Source organism: Raphanus sativus, chromosome 4, assembly GCF_000801105.2.
Source record: "Raphanus sativus cultivar WK10039 chromosome 4, ASM80110v3, whole genome shotgun sequence".
Lineage (NCBI taxonomy): Eukaryota > Viridiplantae > Streptophyta > Magnoliopsida > Brassicales > Brassicaceae > Raphanus > Raphanus sativus.
In genome coordinates, this window is record NC_079514.1 from 29410375 (window position 1) to 29436022 (window position 25648).

The 25648-nt window shown below is 27.9% G+C and overlaps 1 protein-coding gene, 2 long non-coding RNA genes and 1 other non-coding gene across 5 annotated transcripts; 1 reads left to right on the forward strand and 3 right to left on the reverse strand.

Annotated features, from left to right (window-relative positions):
* Nucleotides 1–2022: 2022 nt before the first annotated feature.
* LOC108854281 (uncharacterized) lies at nt 2023–10199 on the reverse strand. The gene is made up of 6 exons (XR_001949878.2): nt 9851–10199; nt 9585–9655; nt 9402–9455; nt 9211–9319; nt 2321–2485; nt 2023–2211 (listed from the first exon to the last, which is right to left on the reverse strand). It is a non-coding gene; the product is annotated as an uncharacterized LOC108854281 (long non-coding RNA).
* Nucleotides 2544–2616, forward strand: TRNAF-GAA (transfer RNA phenylalanine (anticodon GAA)). The gene has a single exon. It is a non-coding gene; the product is annotated as a tRNA-Phe (tRNA).
* LOC108824296 (uncharacterized) lies at nt 4558–6812 on the reverse strand. 2 transcript variants are annotated; one of them, XR_001945198.2, is made up of 7 exons: nt 6578–6812; nt 6196–6403; nt 5983–6095; nt 5680–5756; nt 5443–5508; nt 5292–5351; nt 4558–5204 (listed from the first exon to the last, which is right to left on the reverse strand). It is a non-coding gene; the product is annotated as an uncharacterized LOC108824296 (long non-coding RNA). The 2 variants fall into 2 exon arrangements; XR_001945197.2 differs by having other exon boundaries at nt 6196–6810.
* Nucleotides 10200–13885: 3686 nt separating the features above from the next.
* On the reverse strand, nt 13886–14881 carry LOC108854277 (ribulose bisphosphate carboxylase small subunit, chloroplastic-like). The gene is made up of 3 exons (XM_018627801.2): nt 14667–14881; nt 14354–14488; nt 13886–14261 (listed from the first exon to the last, which is right to left on the reverse strand). Exons 1-3 carry the CDS (start codon nt 14835–14837, stop codon nt 14022–14024), a joined length of 546 nt encoding a protein of 181 aa, XP_018483303.1. The 5' UTR covers nt 14838–14881; the 3' UTR covers nt 13886–14021.
* Between the last annotated feature and the right edge of the window lie 10767 nt (nt 14882–25648).

Genomic DNA, 25648 nt, shown 5'->3' on the forward strand with positions numbered 1-25648 from the left:
TAGGCACATGTCCCACATCTAGCTCCGGAGAATAAGGAGAATTGTCACTAGGAAGTAACATGGTTTTTGTACAACCGAAGCAAAGCCAGCCATTCAAGTTAAGATCTAGAGTTTCAATATCCACTCCATTCAAAGTAATTAGAGGTGAAATGAGTAATATAGACAAAGTTTAAGACTCTTGTAAATGAATCAATCAGCTGTCTCATCTGTTTGATCTCTTCAGTTACCAAGTCCATGATGGGAGTAATCCTCCAACTTGTTATATATATATATACTAGGTGATTCTCCCGTGCTCATGCACGGAAATAAATACTTATAAGATAATCAAATCATAATAATTGTTAATACATATGTTTTCATCTTAATTAGGTATCTTATTTCAAACTTAATATTTGGACAGTTCAAGTTTTCATTGTGGGTATGTTTTCGCATCTATTATTTCAAATTGAACAACTGTTTTTTTTAACTTTAATAAGATTATAATTGGATTACTATTTTTAGCTTAATTTAGATCCGTTCTTCCTTTTATATTTCTAAATACATTTTATAAATCTTATAAAATTTGGTAAGTTTATTTTTTTAAAGATAGAAACACACAGAAAATGTTGTAGTTGCATTCATGAACATATTTTATAATATTTGAAAATTCATATATATATATATATATATATATATATATATATATATATGAATATTTATAAGACAACTAATTCCTAATAATTGGTAAATCATAACTTGTTTAGAATTGCGAATACATTTTATAATTTTATCAATGAAAATTAGGTAAAATTTTAATTTTAATTTATAAATTTTCTTAATGATATTAAATGATCACTTTACATTGTTTGAAATTAATTTTCTTTAAATCATTTAATCAAAAAAATAATCATTATAAAATATGTTTTCTTAAAAATTAGCTTAACTATTTTATTTTGTAAATTATATATATACACCTATATATTTTGAAAATTATTAGATATTCACTTTTTTATTTATGTTTTTAGGGAAAATATAAATAAAGAAAAAATAAATTCGTTTTTGTATATAAAAAATCTATATATTTTATAGATATTTCCTTTTTATTATATATGGGTTGATAAAATAAATAAACTATAATAAAAAGGATAATTAAAGCTTTATTAATAAAAAGGAAACTAAACAATTTTTAGTAATGATAATTTGGTATAGCTAAGATTAATTCATTAAGGGTATTCGTGTAATCAACCATTGTGAGAATTAACGTGAGCGCGACACATAAGAAACTGACTTCTCAAATAATATTATAGAGATATATATCATTCAAATAACTAAGGCACGTCCTATGTGTATCTGTTGCAAACTCTGGAACGTGCAAGTCCTGTATCGTCTTCTTCAATTATTATTATTGAAAATTTTGGAAAAAGAACATAGTTTTGTACAATAAAAAGAAAAAGCTCGAGTCTTGATGAAAGTTATTTTCGATCATTGAATTTATTTAACCTTGGAGATCTCTTTTGGTATATTTGAGAAACTATTGTAGTTCTTCATTTGGTTTGTTCTAAGTTTGTAATATATATATGATGATGTCTCAATTCAAAACAATTTAGCAAGTAACTATTTACTAAGTTGGAACCAAAAGTACGATCTCTACGTTGTCACCACTGGTTTGTAGGAAAAAGCAATGCTGCGCAAAAATACTTGAACCCAAAATCTGAACCCACCGGAAAAAACCTCTGAATTTGAATCTGAATCCAACAAAAAAATCAACCATGGTTTGATTCAGTGAGATTTAGGTTACGTATTTCAGTATGGGAAACAAGTGATTATCCAGAGTCAACTAAAAGTTCAATAACACTATTTTTTTACTGAATTTTAAGTAAATTCATATACTTTTGGGTGTTTTAGAAAAGTTAAAATAGTTTTTATACCAGACTTATAAAATTTGGATACTACTGAGTAATTTATACAGTTTTACCCGATAAATCAATAATTATTTTAGATATTTATGAATATAATCTTTTAAGCTTATGATGAGATGTCAATTTAAGAGTGTATACAAACTTAGGTGTCACTCTCTTTAGAGAAGTAACAATTTTATTTATATAGATAGTTTATATAGCATTGGGCATGTGGCTCTTGAATTCCTCTGCAACTCTGACTCAGACAGCATTAGAAATGCGTTTACATTGATCAACAGATCCAGAAGTGCATTGACTATAGTAGCTTCTTTTCCTGAGTCAAACAAACAAGAAGCCAATCTTCAATAAGCCAATTATATCTATCATGTAAGCAATTTCAGAAACAAGACTCAGATACTTAAATGTTTATATGATGCTTTTACCATCACCAATAAAATCATTCATCCAATTCAAAAACATGGTTGATAAGAAGCATCATATCCTCCACTTTCTTTCCATCTTCGACTGCCACATTCATACTTTCACACTTTTAACCATTCACTTTGCAAGTTACTCAGCTAGTCTGCTAGTGTATATCCGCTCAAACACTACATTAATAAACAAAGAACAAACTTGTTTCATTATGACCATGAAAATAAACAAAAAGCGGGGATAGCTCAGTTGGGAGAGCGTCAGACTGAAGATCTGAAGGTCGCGTGTTCGATCCACGCTCACCGCATATTATGTTTTTTCTTCCAAAAAATTCTCAAGAAAAAAGTATCTATATTATTAATACCTACTAGGGTCTGCCCGCCCTACGGGCGGGATATAATTTATGTTTGATGTATGTAAATATGTAATTGTACTTTTTATTGAATTTACCTATATTTTATCTTTTATAGCTGCTTATTTAGAAAATGTGAAAATAGTCAAATTACTATGATAAAAATATACATTATTGATTCTTTTATATGCTACTATATTTGTAGATTAGCTAAAATATTGTCTAATTATTTTTTAGAATATGATTTTAACATTATTTCTTTATAGATAGTATATAATTTAAAAATGGACTATAATGAAATTAATATATAATCACAAAATATTTATGTTTCTAGTGGGTTTTATGCACTACCCGTGACATGTCGATTAATTATGTAGCACAGTGTTTGATTTGAAAGTCTAATTGATTATAATATAAGTTCTAGTATTAGATATGGTTTCATTTCTACACATTCAACTATTTTCAGTTGTGCTTCTGTAGTTTTATTTTTTTAATCTTTTAATCTTTTAATAATTTTTTTATATAATATGAGAATCATTATTGGACAATTGCTCTTATTTAATTTTTATGACCTCTTTCAGTTGAAGTTTCTGATGGTAAAATATTCAATTTTTTTTGTCTATCTATTTAAAGAACAAACTGTAAATGGCTCTGTGAACCACATAGGTAGCTCCGCATCCATGTAAACGACAAACGATGGATGATTCTTGGCACTACGTGCTAGTCGATCCGCCTGAGTATTTTGTGTCCTTGTAAAATATTCAACCTTAGTTTCGTTCAATCAATTTAATTTTTAATACAAAAATAGTTTAATATGGTTATGTTATTTTTTATTTTGATGGATTAGTTTTTTTAAATATATATTTTAGGTTAAGTTTTCTATTTTATTTATACTTTTTTGGTCAAATTGTTTTATACTGAGTCTCTATTTATACTGTACAAATATAAATATTTTTAAAACTGTTTATACTATACAACCTTAATTTTATTGTTTTATTTTATGAAAAGTGTTTATACTCTAAAAATATATTTTTATTGTTATTATATCAGTATTAAATTTCTGTTTAAATATTTATATTGGATCAGTAAGGAATCATTTTTATTTAAAATATAATAATTTCCTTTGTGTGTTTTAGTTATTTTTCCATTTATTAGATCAGATTATTTTTGTTTTCCCACTACTTTTTCTGAAATTGTTTTTTATTATGTGTCAATTTGTGTTTGTGGTATTCAATCATTTTCTTGTGGAAAAATAACTTGATGAAACAAAAAAAGCAATATCATAAATAGACTTTCCTCCTTTTTGTTTTCTTTACAAAAGTTTTCTATTTACTATTGGAATTTTTATATTAAGGAACTATATTATGTATATTCACTCAATTATTATGTTTTGACATTATTTTTAGAACTATGTTGAATAATTTTAAATTAACCTTTTGTTCTCAAAATAAAATTCAAATTTGATATTAAGTTACAGTTATAGTGCTCTCACTTAAATATAATTATTGTTGTATATATAATAAGGTCGAATTAATGGTTTTCTAATACATCTAGTCTAAAATCAATTTTGAAACCTTCTGGTGTTAAATCAGATGCTAACTGTAAAAGCTGATTTGAGCATTGTTTTCTAGCTAATAGAATATTTTTTTATAAAAATTTAAGAAGACACTTCTTCTAACTTTAGCAATCTCTTGCTTAATTTGCTACTAATTCTGTTTTATAATTCCCATTTTGTAACTTGAGTGAGGAGAAAAACTTATATTGTTATCTTAGGCTGGACTTTTTGTTTAATTTTATATTTTTCTTTACGCCCGTGTTTTTGTTTAATTTTTGGTTTTCTTTATATATCTTGTATGTACACTGTAGCATATAAATATTAGATAATAAAGGCAAAACTCTCGAGAATAAAAAGTAAATAACATGAAAATTTAGAAGCATCCTTAAAGTTTACTATAATTTTATAGCACTTCAGTGTTGATATCTTCCGTCTAGAAAAACACTTAAAGAGGAACAATAAAAAAATGATAAACAGTGAATGTGATACTGCAATGTTTTACGGTATGAAGGCGTTTTTACACTGCAACTGTCTGAATCTCTGATCCTTGAGGTTGTGAATTAAGGGAATTGATTTCACCTTGGTATAAAAAGACCTTTCTTTTATTTTTCCACATCCGCTTTCTATCGTTGCCCTCCTTTTTATGACTAATAAAACCTTTGGAAGAGGAAAACACACAGAGGAAGTTGTGTGTTCTTCAAGAGATGATTCGAGAAGAGAACAACTAAGCTTTCCTCACAACAATGGGACCTTTGGCTGACGCTTAACAGAGGATGTGCTGTTGATGCCATCAACTTGATGGTGATATCATCTGATCTCTGAATTGCTTCACTGCCGGATATATTACCATCTCGATAACCTTTTATTGACGTTGTCGCTGGGTCCGACAAAACTCGGAGAGGAGAAATGGATCACTGACCAGTTATAAACGTGCACCGTGAACCCTTCCGGCAGCAAGTATCTCATGAGAGGAAATAGCCAACTCTCGCTGCAAATATATAGCAGTAAAACGTCAAGTGCCCATTTTTTTTTTGTTTCAATAAAAGAAAAATCTAAGGGTAAGTATTTAACTTACTTCTAACTTCTCCCTATTGACTATCCGCTCTTACATAAGGCTGAACCTTTCAAATTCAAACTGAGAGAGATATAGCAAAATTCCCAAGTTAAAAATAATTTGCTTAATGCAGCAATGGTAAAAATATTTTTCCTTCGCTAAGGACTCCTACCCTATGATGATTGAGACTTTCCAGTTGCTCTTCCCTCTGCTCTGCCCCATGTTTCTGAAATTTAGCCTGCCAACAGACAAACATCTATAAGCAAACGAACTTCAATTGTGGTTCTACAGCAACCGGTTTTGAAGTTAGCAAGGAGAAGAAAGGAGTTAACCATTCTACTCTTCAAAAGTTTATTTGTTTGATATGATTGTGAGTAAGAAAATGATGATTTGACGGATGGAAACTCACCTATATATAGCTGCAGATGCACGGACTTAAAGGAAAGGAGGATGTACTGAAACTGAAATCGTCAAAGATCGCAAAACCTGTGTATATCATATTTTTTTCTTTATTTAAGCAAGAGTTTGAAATTTATAAATGTGGAGGCCGAAAAACTTTTAAAAACAATGAACATGAGATATAAATCGCAAAACCTGCGTATACAACAGTTCAAAGTTTATGAATGTCAGGGTGGAACTTAAAAAAACTTGAGATTTAAGACCGGGAAAAATAAAACTTCAAATAAAAAATAGAGATTTAAGATCAGAAAACCTTGGCATCAAGGAGAAGTATATCCAGCCTATCAACTCCCCCACCGCGTTTGAGCTTTCCAGCTTCCCAAAATCTTAGAAGCCTCACTTCGACGATGGAAGAACAGTGGCCCCCTTTAAATCACGAAGAAGAACATATGGATTGGCCATATAAATGCAAATAAGTTTTAGGGAATATCACAAAATGAGATATCTTCAAAGGTGGAAATCTTACCTATTTATAAGTTGAGAATCACGGCCTCTGACGGGATATTCACTGAATGAGAGCGTCGTTCTTGTTGGAGGTAGGAAATTCGTATAAGCGTTGAATCTGGACAAACCGAGACACGGCCCAAGACACGTTGAAACGAAACCAAGACTTCTCGATCGAGGGATCATCATCAGATTCATCGCGATTTGTCTTGAATAGTTCTCCCGATAAGCTTTTGTTGAATAGAAAAGAAGATAAAACGGGATGGAAGATTCACAAAACGAATCAAGATCTCGAAACTCTATAGCTATATCAGAATTTCTATGAAGAGATCACAATACTGAAGCAAAGTATTATGATGATTGAGGGTGAGAGGTGATGTTTGGTGAATTTTGGCAAAGCTTACCTCCTTTTTATAGGATAAGTTTTGTAACCATCTGGGAAGAGTGAAGGTGCTATTGAATGCAAGTTTATGGAGTGAATAAGAACGTAAACGATGGAGATTGAATGAAAGTGTAGACCGTTACACCTCTTCTGGTAAGAGGCGGTGGCCTGTACTTGGATCGACACGGCGATGGCGTCGTATGAAAGCAGACGGGAGAAACATATGTGGGTTTATACCTAAAACATGAAGCCCAGATACAATAAAACCCAAATGAATTGTATTAATGTTTTAATGAAACACTACGTTTTCTTCCTGGACACGTGTTGCTACACCATGAGATGAATTTCCTATGTGGCATCCTAGGTGTCTCTCTAAGGAGAGATTTAACTGTACTTTATATAAATAGATATTATAATGTTGTTTGGAAACATTCATAGCAGTATATTAAGAAAAAAATTAAGTTATTAAAAAAAATTGGAAGTCCATTATATTATGAAAAACTATCTATCTCGGCCAACTTTAAAATATACGAAATTGGTCCAATTTAATTACCTAAAATATGTTTTCTCTAAAATGATCATAAAAAAAATTAAAACTTTATATACAAATTTCAAATCAAAATAAAAATTGATTTATATCAAAAATTGATTTCAAAATATACATATATTCAAAAATTGATTTTTACTAGAATGTTTTTTGTAACTATTTTTACTAGAATGTTTTTCACAATAACCATTATAAAAGATGTTTTCAATATATATAAGAAAAAATACAATAGAAATCATAATTTCAAACACTAATAATGACATGAAATACTATTAATTATATGATTACTTATATGATGGTACAATTATATGATGACATATATATGATATATAATAGTGACATGAAAAACAAATAGCAATATATTTTTGAAAAAATATGTCTGCACCTGCACGCGGGTCAAAGTGTAGTTTGTACTTATAGCCTTATTGGTTAAAACACAGCGGTTACGAAAATATGCATATGTGAATCACTTGTGGTTTTTAGCGTTACTAAGTGATTTGTATGGTACATAAGTCAAAAATCGGTGTATTTGCAGGATTTTATGATTAGTTGATTATGAGATATTGTAACGGTTTACCAAAAAGTTACTAATATCAACACATTATAATATACTATTATGATAAAATGTAATAGTTATTAATATAATTAATAACAAATTACATTGATTTGTTTATTTTTAACGGTAAAAAACATCTCTCTCTCATCCAGCGAGCATAAAACCTAAACTCTTCAAATGCCCCCACAAATCATGTAACTCTTCTATTCCCTTTTCTTAATTGATATATGTGACTATTTTGAATGTTAGATTTTTGTTAGGATGAAGAATTTTATGAATTAGATCGTAGATGTTGTTGTTAGATTGTGGTTTATATAGGTTTTGATTCTGATTTTGTGGTTTGTTTGTTTAATTTGTTGTTTTGTGACATTTATAAAGTTTTAAATATTTTATAAAACATTTTTGTGAACCGCCAAATGCGAAAATATTCTGATATAATTCTGACGACAATTTTCTGTCAGAATTCTTTTATAAAAAACATATTCTTACGACAATTTTCCTCATCTCTCTCTCTCTCTCTCTCTCTCTCTCTCTCTCTCTCTCTCTCTCTCTCTCTCTCTCTCTCTCTCTCTCTCTCTCTCTCTCTCTCTCTCTCTCTCTCATCCAGCGAGCATAAAACCTAAACTCCTCAAATGCCCCCACAAATCATGTAAGTCTTCTATTCCCTTTTCTTATTTGATATATGTGACTATTTTGAATGTTAGATTTTGTTAGGATGAAGAATTTTATGAATTAGGTCGTAGATGTTGTTGTTAGGTTGTGGTTTAAATAGGTTTTGATTGTGATTTTGTGGTTTCTTTGTTTAATTTGTTGTTTTCTGACATTTATAAAGTTTTAAATATTTTAAAACATTTTTATAGTTTTTTATAATTTTATAACGTTTTACAAATGTATATATATATAAACAATTTATAAATTATTTTATATAAAAATGTGTTTATTATATTATATAAAAACTAATTTAATTTAAAAATATATATATCAATTCCTTGTATATATATAAATTATTTTAAATTTAATTTATATTAAAAATATTTATTATATACATACGATTTTAATATTATTTTTATTATTATATATATATATAAGAATTTGAAATTAACTTATATACTTTTTATTATATATTAACGAATTTAAATTAATTTGAAAAAGGTTTATGTTATATATAATAGAATTTAAAATTATTTTATATAAAAATGTTTTTATTATATAAATGTAATAACTGTATTTAAAATTAATTTATATAAAAAAAATTAGTTTATAATCAATATCACGATTTAATCTTAGATATTTGTAAATTAATTTTTTTTAATTCTAAATCTTATTATTATTAACAAATTTCAAATTTCGATATGGCGATGATAACCTAGCAATTATTTAAACAAAACTAAATTTGGAAATATAGAGAAGAAGATTGAAAACCCTTAAGAATGTTGTCCATTTTAAAGTGCAGAAACCCTTAAGAATGTTGTCGACTGCTAACCGTGAGTTCAAATCTATTGGCTATTCAGTAGAAAGATTTGAAGGACCGGTTCAGAGAAATATATTCTACCTGTGTGCTCCTTTTGAGCTTGAACTTTTTGCGTTAGAATTGGAACTATACTCCTCTGCTAGTCATGGACGATGTTGATGGTCATTAAGATTGCTTGTGGAAACGCTACCTTTAGCAAAGCACATAAGCAGAGTTGTAACTAATGAGAGTAACTGTTGAAAGATAGCACATCTGGTGAGAGAAATCTGTACCTGGAAATGAAATATACCTTCCTTGACAGCGTCTTTTAAAAGGTTGAATCGAAGCTGAGGACATCAACAATTAGCAGCACTAAGAGTGAGTGTGAATAAAATTTCTTAGCTGAATCGTTAACTGGAATACAGTTTGTATGAATCTCAGTAATGCTCTATGTGAAAACGTTTTCAGTGATTTACCTCCTGGAAAAAATTGCAAGCTCTTGTTGATCTCAATAGCTTTCGTGCAGCATTTTCTATTGGAATAAAACCTGAGCAATGAAGATACTAAAAGATTCTAGTATAATGTATGAATTAAACCTGAACATGTATATGTTGTGAAAACAATGTTTTTAAAGAATGTAAGTAATATGGATGTCTGAATAATTTGTATAAGAATCAGCCGAAAAAACTGGTAAGCTTTTTTAAACAGTTTTGTTCATAAACACAGGGATGACAGCTCATACCTTTACGTGAATTTGTTGGTGAACTATCTTAGACATTCTTATTGCTGACAGTTTAGAAAAACATAAGATTGAGAGGATTGTAATGATGAATTTCAAGGGATAGGGACTTATTTATATATATTCGAAGATTCCCACAAAAAGTTAAAGAAAGTAATGGAGATCGTGAGAGGAGTGGATAGCTGATTTTAGTGAATACGTTGAAGACGATGCTTGGGTTAATCGACTTCCATTTGGTGCTTGGATTCAGCTGGAGTACTACGGCGGCGAAATCGATTTTGAGAAGATGGAGATATCAAAGAGTGAAGAAGAGAAGTGTTAGCCATTATTCTGCAAATATGTTTTTTTTTTGGATAATCATCAAATGAAGGATGCTGTTCTAGGGGTGCATGATTACCTTTTTATAGGTGGACCGCCTAGAACAGGGATAAATATCATTGAACGAAACGTGCACCAAATGTGCTTGATGTGCGATAATTGAGTTAAGATATTTATTAAAGATGATGAATAAGACATCCTGTAATGTTTCAGAGTATGAACTAAAGACAAAAAATGCTATGGAAGCACCAAAAAGACTCTTCACAACAATTCGTCTAACTGGATATGTTTGTATCACCATTGTTCTAGCTGACAGATCGACGAAGAATATAAAACCCTAATTTCGGAGAACGCCTCTTGCCAATAGAACTGTATTTCTATCGAGCTGGACATTTGACATTCTGAATAATTAAAAATAGTTTAGTAAGCCCATTAAGAATAAGAAAAGAAGAAGCAAAACATGTTAAAGTCAGCATCAATTGTATCATTATCCAAATGAAACGGTGTGTTTTGGTTGAATGGACACGTGTCAGGACATGAATCTTTGATTTTATGACGTGGCGCATCAAAGAGAGAGCAAACTCTCTTATATATTATAAGATATATATAGATTTTTACTATAATTTAAAATTTATGTATTAATAAAAATATGTGTAATGAAAAATATAAATGTTTATTATATTTATAATATAATATTAGTTAAAATTACAACATAATTATATTTATCTATTAGTACACAATTTTACATATTTTAACAAAATTAATTAGTATTCTGAAAACACAAAAATCATGATAAGATAATATAATAAGGAAAGAGAAAAATTATCTATTGAAATTGGATATGAAAGCATAATATATATGCAAAATAGTAATACTAAAGAAAGAGGACAATTTATTGAAATAGACTATGAATAAACATAAAATCTATGAAAATATTAAATTAGGAAAATATTTATAAGTTTTAAATAAAATTTTGAAAAGAAACAAATATGTGCTTTAAATGTGCTGATCAAAATCTAGTATATATTATAGTTGAAAGGATTTGTTGGACAATCCTCAAGACATAGGATCTATCGAAAAAATTAAGAGAAATACCCTATGATGATAGCCTTAATTTTTTTTGTCACAAATATAACCTTTAAGGATCAAAATAACCAAAATGATTTATTAAAGAGATAAATATATACTTATATTCCTAGGGTTAACTAATCTAAACCTTAAGGTTTAGAGTTAAATGGTGGATTTTGGGATTGGAGTTTAAAATTTTATAAAATAAATAATAAATATTAAAATTTAAAAAGAAAATATTTTAAAATAGTTTCAAAAATAATTTTTGAATTTCAAAAAAAAATTGGAAAACAATTGAAAAAAATAGTTTCAAAAAATAAATAGAATTGGTTTCGAATTTGAAAGCATATAAATCGAAACTATAAAAATAATTTTATTTTATTATTTTTTAATTTTTTTACATTTATATATCTAGGGTATAAGAATTTTTTAGAAATTAAATAAACCATTCTAGTCTTTTTTTTTTTTTAAACACTTTTGTTGTGACAAAAACTTGAAAATAGTATCTTTAGGAAAATTGGCCACAAATTAATTGAGTTATCGATTGAGATAATAATGTAACCTCCCAATTTCTGCAACACATGTCACCAAACTATATTTATATATATCATGTCACTTGTCTATAGAGAAATCTAGAGTTATATGTTCCTGAGCTATAGCTCTCGCGGTTCCTAAAAGGTTAAAACACTGTGGGATACAAAACATTGATGGATGTATGCATTAGTGCGCTCATAAATAAACAATCATGTCCTCTTTGAACGCCATGCTGCTAGACATGTTTAGGCTTATATCAAACGTTCCTGAACCAGAGGGAGGGTATGGGTTTCCTTTATGCAAATTTAGCTCACTTGATCATGATCACGGAAGATAGAACAGCCCCGAAAGAAATAAAGTTGTTTATGAATGTTCCTTACTGAGATGATAAACTAGTCTAGAAAGCAAATGAGAATGTGAGACAATGGGTAAATAGCACATGGGAAAACAGAGGAGGACATAATTTTGGATGAAGAAGCAAAGCGGAGATGTGCCACTAGATAAGATCAGGTCAATTGCAAAATGTCAATATAGGATTCTCCAGGCCAGATTCCAAACAATTAACAGGAGAAACATGGGTGGAACGAAACGTGAATGGGCATGTCCTCCATCATAGTCGATCGTCTTAGTCACAGGTAAGCTCTCTGTTTCTTTGACCAAAATTAAAAACTGGAAATGGACTTTTGAAAGTATGAGAAGTCTAAATATGGAGATTATGATATTTGCTTCTACATCACTGGACATTATCAAAGATCTCAACAAAACCAAAGGATTGACCGGCGCTCAAGATAAAACTCTCATGAGATATCAATTTTGAATTTCCGGAGTGCCACAAAAGAGCGTTTGAAATTTTGCCTGAAGTTGTATTGAAAGATCTTCGTCTACCTTCATATGGTGTATTAAGGGGCTCCGAGATGGCTCAAGGCTCATAAATTTGTTCGAAAACAAAAAAAAATGATGATTGTCGTGGTGTAGTCAATATGTTTCTCCCTTAATTATGTAGAGCTTTGTTTTGCTGTCTTTTTCCTATTTAAAATCCAGCCATAACTGTCTTATTTCGCAAATGATTGAATTTCTTTTTTTTTTTTGCTAAATGATTGAATTTCTTTAGACGACAAAAAAATTATAGTAGGAAATCTCCACTCTTATCATCATGCCCAGTGTCGTGCGAAGGCATGTAGAAACTTAAGGCAGAGTCTAAAATTGAAGTCCTTTTAGTGTAGATCAATAAAACACATAATATTGTTAATATAGTTTATAATCATACAAAATATTAATAAACAGTCGAACACGTTCAAAAACTAACAAAAGAGAAAAAAATACCAATAGGTAATAAAAAGATTGATAGTTCCAATAAACAAAAACGATACAGGAAACAACATCATATTTACTTACCGAAACATTTCGTTTTCTATATAAGTTTTTGTTCAACAAATTTACAAAAGAACACATAAGAGATTCGAACTTGTTCAACATCATTGGGAGTTAGAAGACTTTTAACTCTAAAACTATATTATGTACTACGTTTTGGTGATTTATGGGGCCCTAAAAACTTATATATTTTAGGGGGCCTATGGCAAATGCCTTTTTTGAAACACATTAGGCACGGCTCTGATCATGCCTATCTTAGGTACGGTGCATCCACAAACGTGTCTATCATAGATTTCAAGTGTGTCATCCTTTCTATTCATGGATGAACTATGCGCGTGTGAGTGAAATTTACATGCATACGCTTTTTCTAGGAAACAGTTTGATAAGTGGAAAGTTTAGTTACGTGATCAAAAAAAAAGTGGGAACTAGTTAACTTTCAAAACAATTATAACAAAAGTAAGAACAGAGATCCATATCTATATGTATCTTATGTGCAATGACAATGCATCAATAGTAATATAGTATGTATATACCATCTCAGAAAATGCACATAATAAGTGTAAACATCAAAAGATGACAACTAAATGTTTTGAACTAATTAACTCCGTATGAATAGTAATGTTTTCCTATTCTAATAAATATTACCACTAGCCTTATCTAACCCGTCTTGTAAAGTTATTTTGACTGTTTTCTTATCCCAATAAATTGAGAACCTAATAGCCATCTGAAACCAAGAAGAAGAAGCAATATAGAAATTACATGTTTCATAAATCAGACATTTTACAATCCGATATATAAAGTCTCATAAACAGAAATCCAAAGAGAAAAAAAGCAACAGACTTATTGAAAATGAAATGAGAAGATATTATTATATGGACGCGACTTAAGCATCAGTGAAGCTTGGTGGCTTGTAGGCGATGAAACTGATGCACTGCACTTGACGGTTGTTGTCGAATCCGATGATTCTGATAAAGGCATTGGGGTACTCCTTTTTGCACTCTTGGACTTCCTTCAACACTTGAGCAGAGTCAGTGCATCCGAACAAGGGAAGCTTCCACATTGTCCAGTAACGGCCATCGTAGTATCCGGGTGTGCTTCCGTGCTCACGGTACACAAATCCGTGCTGTACACACATGAGAGTACCATACATAATAAGAATTCACATGGTGTAATAAAGGTTGTTTAGATCCAAAAAATAAAACTTGTCTTAATTACCTCCAACTCGAATTCAACACAAGGAATCCACTTGTTGCGGAGAAGGTAGTCGACTTCCTTAGCCAACTCAACATCGGAAAGGTCAGGAAGGTAAGAAAGGGTCTCAAACTTCTTCTTTCCAATTGGTGGCCACACCTACAAATCGTGTTTCCAATTAATGAATATTAGTTCACTTTTATATATACTGTTTAGACCTTTTAACGATCCTAGGTATCTATATATATATTCTTGAATAGGATTCTGTTCGAATGTACCAGTTGCGTTGCGTGTAATAAAAGACAAGCCTAACTCAAGACTCTCTAGTGGTATTTACCTTCATGCAGCTAACTCTTCCTCCGTTGCTAGCGATGGAAGTAATGTCGTTGTTGGCCTTCTGGGTGACTGGGAATGCAGCGGAAGACTTCAACCCGGTGAATGGAGCGACCATGGTGGTTTGAGCCGGTGAGGTAACAACAGCGGCGGAGGAGAGCATAGAGTAAGCCATGACTAATTCTTCTTCGTTCTCTTAACTCTTACTGTTAGTCTACTGCTTTGGTCATCTATATAGAGTGAGAAGCCTTATAGATATTTCATGATATCGTTGTTAACAACCACAGGATTAATGAACGGTGTTGATACCCTTATCGATACTTGACCACAATGAAAATACCACGTGGCAGAAACGTTATCTTATCTTATCGTATTATGAAACGTATGGTTACTGGTTTCCACTTGAGCCGATGCGTTAGGCTCCTTCCTTGTTTTTTGGGTCAACTTTTCGTAATGCCCATAAGGATGAGATTTATGTAATACAAAATCGGCCCAACAATCAATGCCATCATGAAAAAAAGTTGCATTAATTTACATGAAAGAAAGTTGCATTAATTTGCTAACACTTGTAGCTGCACAAAAAAAAAATTGCTAACACTTGTAGCTTTAGGAATCTATATAATAGCATGCCATTATCTTTTTAATCATTAATTTTCAATTAAAATCCCTGTATATTTATATATCTACTGAGATCTTATCTATCTATATATATGAAACCAATTTAAATGGTAACCTCACTGATTATAGGAACTAATCAATCTCAATAAATATCAGAACTAATAACAAACTTTAAAATCAACGATTAATTCAAAACATGATCAAAAACAAACATTAAATCAACGATTTTAGTATATAAACTTTTTAAGAAATTGGTACCACAATAAGAAAGTCGTGGACTAATAAAATCGACAAAGGACCCTAAATTACACCCCCTTCTAATAAATAATACCATCTACCCTTATTTTTTCCACTTGATTTCTTAGCTTCTAAAGAGGAAATGTTTAAATTGCTTAGTTTGATCATCAATATTATGGCTGGGCAAAAAATCCGAAAAACTGAACTGAACCCGATCCGAAAAAGTAGTAGCGAATCCGAACCTAAATTTATTAAATATCCGAACGGGTTCAAAATTTAAATATTTATAGAACCGAAACCGAACCCGACATGATCCGAAATATTTTGGTTACCCAAGTGTATCCATTCGAAATAGATATATACCTAAATATATTAATTATTTTTAGATTTAATGTATATTAAAAATATCCAAAATATATAAGATACTTTTTATTTTTCCAAAATACTTAAAAATATATACAAATAGTCAAAAAGTAATTGTCCAAAATAGCTAAACTATACTTAAAATACCAAAAATACTTAAACAATCTATTAATTCTCTATTGAAATGTTCAAACCAAACTAATTTATATGTTAAGTTTAGGTGTTTTGACATTTGTTATTTAAATTTATTTATAATATATTATTTTTTTTATAAAATTTAAAATATATAATGAATTTTAAATATAATATAAATGGGTTATTCGAACCCGAACCGAACCCGCAAAGATCCGAACCGAACCCGAACCTAAATTTAGAAATACCCAAATAGGACTGAAATTTTGATCCTGAAAACCCGAAACCCAATAGATCCAAACCGAATACAATACCCTAATCAATATTGGCATGTCTTTTTTTGATATTTTATAAGTCTTCGTTTTTTTTTTTTAATTTGAGTTTTAGTTTGATATTCATTACAAATAGTTTTCTGGCAGGTCGGAGATAATTTGTTGAGAAGTTATCCAACTTTGTAAATGTGATGATATCCTCCTGTTCAATCTCTTTGTTACTACTCCCTTCAGATTAAAGATGGAGATGATAGAATCAAGATGTTTTAGTTCTCTTTCTTTTTTTTTAACTGATTTAAGTTTATTTAATCTATAAGAGAGATTTTTTGGCTGTTTTGTCTTTCTGATTCTGCTAAGTTCTCAAATCTTAGTTTTACTTTATCATACACTGTAGGTGAGATGCTACCAATTTTTTTTGCAGAGATACAAGACACATGATCTAAGACTTTAGTCACTTAAACGTACTGTGATATTTCTCCAGAAATACAAAACACACAGAAATAATTACTTTAGCAACTTAGATTAGTAAAATTTTTTTGTTCAACCGATTAATACAGAAAAAAATTTATACTTTGATTTTCTACCACTTTATTATAAATACAGATTGTATATTAAGTGTATTCAAATAAAAATGAAAAGGAGTTACAAATATAAAATAGTTACAAAGACCAATCAATATAATAACGAACACATATATTAAACCGACATATTTATTTGTTTGCAGAAAAAAGAAATTCAATTCAAAATTGTATAATTACACCGCCCAAAACTTTAATACTAAAAAAAATAATACAAATTTATGCAATACATCATAGAAAATTGATTCAATATAATAAATAAAAATCATAGTATAATAAACACATCTATATTTTTCCTACAAACTGAAAAGGTTATAATGATTCATAAACTATAATATAATATAAATTTAATAAATTATAAAATAAAGTATTTATAAAACAAACGAATCTCGCGCTTTTAAAGCGCGTGTTAAAATCTAGTATATTGTTAAAACGTGTCTACCTTCGAAATTTCTTGGCTTAGCAAAGTAAACGAAACCGAAGAACCGAACCGAACATAACCAAAACACTCGAAACTAAAACCGGACCGAAATCTTTAAATACCTGAATAGTTTTTATATTTTTGTATCCGAAATAACCGAACTAACCGTAACCGAACCGAGAACCAAACATGTTCCCGAATATATAAAAATATTAGTTATATATGCATATAAGATAACTATATATATATATATATACAAGTATCCAATTTTTTTTAAGAAAACTAAATTATTACAAAGTATCTGAACTAGCCAAAAATATCTGGAAATTTTTATCCAAAATATCCAAGATTTTTATCCTAATAAACCTAATTATTTGATATTTTATCCAAAATATTCTATATCTAACCTGAATTACCTGAACTATCTGAAATAATTGAACCATAACCGAATGAGAACCAAATTTTTTTCTGGGTTTCCGGTTCCTATTTTTACCATCTAAACCAAACCGAATCTAAAACTACTCGAACAGAACCAAACCGAAAAACAAGTCAAGTAGTAAATGGATCATCTAGTCCCCTATCCGAACTACCTAATATACAAAATAAATGAACCGAATCGATATCCGAAATGCCCAGACTTAGAAATTTCACACGGAATTGGTTATGCTACGTCATCTGACCATCACCTCATTATTGTCACTGAATCCGCCGGTGATGACTCAAATTTCATCAACTCTTATTTGTTGTGTTTTTGACACATTGTACATATTCTTTCCAAATTGTTGTAGGTCTTTATCGAATTTTTCTAGTTCTTTTCGAGTGATTTCAGGTCTAGAGTAGGTTGGGAAGTACTTGAAGAAGCGCGTAAAGAAAGGTGTGAAATCTGGAGTTTTTTTTTGCTTAATATCGTATGAATTTTTTTGGAAATGTTACATGTTTATAATATAATAATATTGTGTAACAAACTAGATTTCATGTATGATTTGTGGAAGCTCCTTTGGTCCAGTGGCTTGACTAAGGGTTCATTAATGCTTCTACACCAGGAGGTCTGGGTTTCGAATCCCAGTAAAGACGGAATTATGCGAATTAAGGAAGAAAAGGCTTACAAGAGACTCTGCAGCATGGCGCAAGGAGTACTGTCAGGCATGGATCCGATAGGGTGGTTCAGGTGAGGTGATGCATTCAATGACGGGTAGAATTGTCGGCTGTAAAATCGTCTATAATATTCTCATAGTTTGTAATAGCATAGCATAATTATCCGGAGTTAAAAAAAAAAAAGATTTCATGTATGACTATGTAACCAAAAAGATATAATATTTAACTAGATACTATGCGGACATTATTTGAGAAAATCTTCCTAAATTGTTACTGAGTATGTTTGGGCATTATACCCAATATCTGAATTTGTATCCGAACCCGACCTGAAAAATCTGAATTGAAATTTGAACCGAAGTAGCAAAACACTCGAACGGATATTAAATTAGGAGAAATTATATATCTGAACCCGAACTGGTAATATTTAAACCTGAATGAATATCTGAAGATAACCGAACATATGTATATTTAAGTTTATATTTCTAGTTTACATTTTTCATTTTATTTAAAATATTTATATTAATGATTTATATATATTAAGATCATATAATATACATATAATTATGAAGAAAATAATTTGCTACTCACTTAAAATACATGTCAAACTTTTTATTTCATGCATTAACACAAGTTACATCCAATTTTTTTAAATAACCAAATTAGTGTCCTTTTATATTTAAAATGTTATCTCTAAATATATTAACCATTCAATCTATTTAAAAAATCAGTTAAATGAAAATTATATATTTTAAATACAAAAAAACTGGAGAAATGAAAATTAAAATTTTTCCTTTAAAATCTAAATATCCGAACCTGATCCGGAATAACTGAATCTGAATCTAAAATATTTGAACCCGACCCGAAGTACACTGGGTTCTATATCACTATACCGAAATACCCAAAAATCCAAAATATCCGACCCAAACCCGAATGGATACCCTAACTCCCAAACCTAATATTCTTTTTTGGCACGATAATTTTTTATATTTTTGTTTATGATATAACATGTAGATATGTTATACACTATTGTTTTTTGCCATATATAATATATTTAAATGTTTGTTTGTTAAGATCCAAAATTTAAAGGTCCAGATCAAAAATAATTTATAAACTTGTATGACCCAATAATTTGCAAACTAATAATACTTCTCGTCTATGAAATTGGTCCATTAGCTACACTCATAACATTGGTTTTGTTCTATTATCCGATGGTGGTATGATTTAAATTTACCATCGGTTATTTCATTAAGTAGCGTTTATATAATACTAGATATGGACCCGTGAGTTGCACGGATTTTGATTAACATTTTAATTTTATAAAATATAATAATGATAAATCTTTAAGTGAAATTATATGATTTTTGCATATATTATGTTAAAATATTTTATGAAAAAAGAATTAGTTTTTCACATAAATTTAAATTGTACTTTTTCTAAAGTTGGTAACAGAATTAAAATCATGATTCAAACAGAATTTAGTCCCAGAAGATGCCGACAAACAAATTACACATTCATATGCCTTTGGTCAAAACACTTGTCATGATAAGAACAATATTTTTACTTTTTACAGCATGATATTTATCTTCAAATAGTTCTGCTTTTTCAGTCTATAGTCTTGCTCGTATTTCAATTCCACTGTATAAGATAGATTTTTTTTAAGAGAAATAAGAAAATATATAGTGAGATTGATTGATAAAATTGGAATTGAAAAATATACCTCCTTAACAATAAAGTTAGAATAACTCTTCGAAGGACAGATTTAGTGGGGTGTATTCAACCGAGAGTTTTAGGTGATTTGTATTAAATGACAAATCTACTGTTATTCAAACATGAATTTTAAAAACTCATTTAAAATCCACTGTTATTGAACTTGACATTTCGTAAAGTACTCTGAAATCCACTGTTATTGAAAATATTTTAAGTTGTGGAGTTTTAAAGTTTTTAGGTGATTTTAAGATGTTTGGGTGGAGTTTCTTAGTTAAAAAAATTAAAACTCAAATCTCATGGTTTTAGGTGATATTCTAGAGTAGTTTAACAAAAATCACCTAAATCTTTGCAACTTTATTAAAATCATCTAAAACTCCACTAAAAATCAAATCACATCAAATGTTAAATTGAATACACCCTCCTTAGTCTTACTATGAACATCCGTTTTCTCCATATTTTTTATATAACCGATTACATCTGTAACAAAATCATGTATATAATAATGTTATTTCAAGTAAAAGTATATAATGCGAATCAAAAAAGGAAAGATAAAGAAAAAACTGATCAAAAGAAAATACTTTATATATATAAATATATAAATATAAATTATGAATGTTACCATATAAATTGTATGTTGAATCTTTCAGTTGAGCAAGATCTTCATAATTTCGAAATCGAAATTTTCTAGGCGGTATTTGAGGTAATTGTTGCACCAGACATGGAATTGATGTTCTCTCAGTCAATCTTATCTGAAATTAATGATCTGAGACTTTGTAGTTTTTATTGCAATCTTGCAAATTAAAATTACAGATTTCAATAATCGCTCCTTCACATAATCCATCTCCAAACTTTTCAATAAGAGAATGATGCACGTAATCTTGAATAATATTATCTTATATAATAAACAATTTTTTAATAATTAAAATATATAAGATTATTCTAAAAATAAAATATTCACCTTCTCATCTAATAGAAAAATATTCATTCCTATAAGTTCATTATTCTTATTTAAATTTTTTGCTTCCAACGTACTACGGTATGACGGTAACGACGTTTTTTATTTAACTGATCTACTGTTAAATAACTTTCTGAAATCATTGTTTTTTGATAATTCCTGGTAACAAATTAAATTACAATTTCAGTTAGAAAATAATAAATACGACAAATACAGATAAGCATATTAACAACTAAACGTATTAAAGTAGTAAAATTAAGCTGACATGAACTTACCTAGAACAATATAACCAATACAAATGTTCCAAAAAACATTAATAATACTTTTTTTTTGACAACAATGAATTACTCTACCGTGATTCCACCGGTTCAGAAAACCAAACCGGGGGAATCGAATCGACATATAACATAGCTGATGGTGAATTTTTTGCCCCATCAGCAAGCTTGTCCGCCATTGTGTTTTGCGCCTTTGGAATATGTCTGATCTTGAAATTAGGGAAGAAAGTCTTACTTCGTTGAAATTCTTCCATATGTGTAGTAAATGCTGGCCATTCTTCGGGTGAGGACACCATCTTCACCAATTGAGAACAATCTGTAGCAAACACCACATCTGAGAACTGCAGGGTCTTCATGCACTCCATTGCCCAAATCAGCGCTTCACATTTTGCGTGTAAAGGCATAATAATACAAAAACACATAAGCAATCATAATAGCGACATTAACTAACGTACCTCGATTACCAAAAAGAACACTTACTTACGTACAACAGGATAACTAATTACGTACAGATTGTATATGTGTACAAACGCCTAATCATATTATGGCAATAACTTAGTAGACAGCATGACAATAATACAACAAAAGAAATCAACGTAGGTTTATAAAAAGGAAAAAACATGCGAAGATGAGGATATATAACCTCACCTTATATTTTTTCTTTGATCAAAACCTCACCTTATATTTTTAACATGCGAAGATCAGGATATAAAACCTCACCTTATATTTTTTGTGAATCAATAATTATGTTTGGTGATCAAATATGAGTTGTGACAAAATATTAAGGAGTTTAATTCTATATATATAGATGTAAATAATTGTAGTTCTTTTTTGTTTATAGTTTTTTAAATAAGGATTTGAATAAAAGAAAATTAATATTAAGCAGTTTTTGACAATTTTTTTGTTTAAGATTTTAAAAAGGATAATTACGATTAAATATGTTTTTACATTTATCTTTTTATGATTTTAGAAAAGGAAAATTAGTGTTAAATATTGTACAAATTGATTTGGTATATGTTTTATAAAAACGAAAAAATTACTATTACTTTAAAAAAAAAATCATGAGATATATTTTAACACATGTCACATTTTTATAAAGAAAAATACTATAAAGCAATTTTTTTATAATAAGATTTTTATTATCTTGTTATTATATATATATATATGCAGACTTTTACATTTTTGGTCTAAGATTTTTTTTAAAAGGATAATTACTAAATAAAGGAAAATTAGTATTTGTAAAAATCGGTTTTGGTATAAGATTTGTAAAAATGAAAAATTACTATTACTTTTTTAACAATCGTGTTAATATGTGATAATTGTAGTTCTTTTTGGTTAATAATTTTTAATTAGAATTTGAATAAAGGAAAATTAGCATTATTTAATATTTCTTTACAGTTGTTTTTTTATTTCTTTCATAGTTATTTTTTACTTTTATTTACTTTTACTTTTTTAAATCGTTTTTATATGTAAATAATTTTTTTGGTTTAATCTTTAAAATAGATAAGATTGATTTTATTTACTTATATGTATTTTAACATATGCCATAATCTTAAAAATTATAATTGCCATGTGTCGCAATCGTGTTAATTAGTAACTTTGAAGAACCAAGCTTTATATAATAAGATAGTCACGCAACGTACCAAAGTATTTGACTCTGTAATACATAGACGAAAACTATATCCTAGATATGAGCCCGTTGCGTTGCAACGGGTTTTGTTTGATGTTTTAATTTAATAAATAACATAAAATAAGAATAATTTTGTTATAATTTTATGATTGATTTGTATATGTTATATGAGATTTATTTTATAATTAAAATGTTTACATAAGTTCAAGTTAAAATTTGTATTTTGTAATCATGGTACACAGATGAATTTTATTTATTTATTTAATAGATAGTTTTAATTCATGATTTTTATTAAATAATTAATTGTATTGTTGAATTTATAATTTATTTTTGTTTAATATTTTTTTAAAAAATTGTTTGGTTCTTCAAAGTTGATAATTAATATGATGGTGATTATATATTTAAAATATGATGGCGATTATATATGTGACTTGTTCTAATATACCTCATAACTAAAATTATATATACTAAGATAATAACCAAAAAAAAAAATTAAAATTAGTTACAAATATTATTTAATAGTAATTTTCCATTTTTAAAATCCTAACCAAAAGATGATTGCAAAAGATTATTTGATCATTTTTTTTCTAATACTGTGACATGTGTTTAAATATGTAATGACTAAAAATATATGTACCATAAAAATTAAAAAAAAACAAAGTTTGAAACAACTAATTAAAAAATTAATTTAATGTTAAAAACAATTTTAAAATTAGTTAATAGTAATTTGTAGAAATTTTCCTTTTTCAATTAACAAAAAAAAAACAGATTTTAAAAATAATTTATTTAATTCTAATTTGTTTTTTCTAAAATCTTAATGAAATCTTATCATAAAAGATTATATTGAGCCTAGTTCTTGAAAGTTAATAGTTAACATGATTGTGACACATGACAATTATATATTTAAAAATATGATATAACTTAAACTATCTCATAAATAAATAAATATATAATAAGATAACAAAAATGATTTGATCTGTTAATAATTTAACATAAATATTATTTAATAGTAATTTCTTTTTTTTTAAAATTAAAAAAAAATACAAAATTATACTTAATGATGTTTTTCTTTTTAATATTGTGACATTTGTTAGAATATTTTATGATTAAAAATATATATACTACGAAACTATAAATTAATCTCTAAAAAATATTTCAAAATTATTAAATATTATATTTAAAATTTAAAATATTTAGTAGTCAATTTAAGATAAATTCATTTTAAAAATAATAGTTAAATACAAAAGAACTGAATTGTAGCAATTGGTTAATAGTTTATTTAATAGTAGTTTAATTTTTATAGTTAAAATATTATTTTTCTATTTACTCTAGTATTTAATACACAATTTTATCCTAAATTTTGTTAAAGTAATGTCATTTACTAAATTATCCTTTTCTTTATCTTCTTTTCTTTCGTAACTTTCATCTCTTTTGAACATGTTTTCTTCTAATAAATGCTAGTAACATAAAACTAAAACTACCAAATATTCATATTGTTGATATAAGATATTTTATGGAGGGTGAGTGCCTCAGCATGTAAGGTTCCAGTTTCTAAAGTAAATAATAAATTGTCAAAATACTACATTCATATTATTACTTTTCATTTTTACAGTAACCACTATTATTTTTCACTTTTAAAAGAAAAAAAAACATTTCAGATCCTAGGATTAACATTGACCAAAAAACCTAAGGTTAACTAATCTAAACTTAGGATTTAGAGTTGAGAGATTGGGTAAGGTTAAGGGGTTTAGGTTTAATATTTTTACATATATATAAAAAATCTTTTTATATAATATTAACAATTAAATATGTCATTACCTCTGAAAATAACTTTTTCTTAAGATCCTAAATAAAAGAGATTTGTACAATATTTTTCTTTTTAAAATATATAATAATAAGCGATTTATTTAACGAATCATCATTAATATATAGATATATTATATATTTTTATTATATATTTACTTTTTCTTTTTTCTTGGTATAATATAGAAAAGGAAAAGTACTATGTAATCATTTATTTTATATAGTTATAATAAGTTGACAAAAAAAATATAGTTATAATAATGTTTCTAGTTTATAATATTTATATTGACTCAATTTTAATTGAGTAGGCTTTAATATGAGGTTTAAACGGTTTTTTTTAACGAATCATCATTAATATATAAATATATTATATATTTACTTTTTCTTTTTTCTTGGTATAATATAAAAAAGGAAAAGTACTATGTAATCATTTATTTTATAAAGTTATAATAATTTTTTTAGTTTATAATATTTATATTGACACAATTTTAATTAATTAGGCTTTAATATAAGGTTCATTATCAACAAAAAATAAATAAGGAAAATTTCGTATTTGTTAATTAAATAATTTATAATATTTATTTATCACCAAATTATTCTTAAAAGGAAAATAACTATGGAATCATTTATTTAATAATTTTTCTAGTTTATAATATTTATATTGACACAATTTTAATTGAGTAGGCTTTAATATAAGGTTTAAACAATTTTTTTAACGAATCATCATTAATATATAAATATATTATATATTTTTATTATATATTCTTTTTCTTTTTTCTTGGTATAATATAAAAAAGGAAAAGTACTATGTAATCATTTATTTTATAAAGTTATAATAATTTTTTTAGTTTATAATATTTATATTGACACAATTTTAATTAAGTAGGCTTTAATATAAGG

Excerpts from the sequence above, each read along its gene's own strand:
- LOC108854277 (XM_018627801.2), bottom strand. The coding sequence starts at position 14,837 with ATGGCTTACTCTATGCTCTCCTCCGCCGCTGTTGTTACCTCACCGGCT. Across the intron at positions 14,489-14,666 it reads GAAGAGTTAGCTGCATGAAG|GTGTGGCCACCAATTGGAAA; the intron begins GTAAATACCACT and ends CACGATTTGTAG. Across the intron at positions 14,262-14,353 it reads GTGTTGAATTCGAGTTGGAG|CACGGATTTGTGTACCGTGA; the intron begins GTAATTAAGACA and ends ATGTGTGTACAG.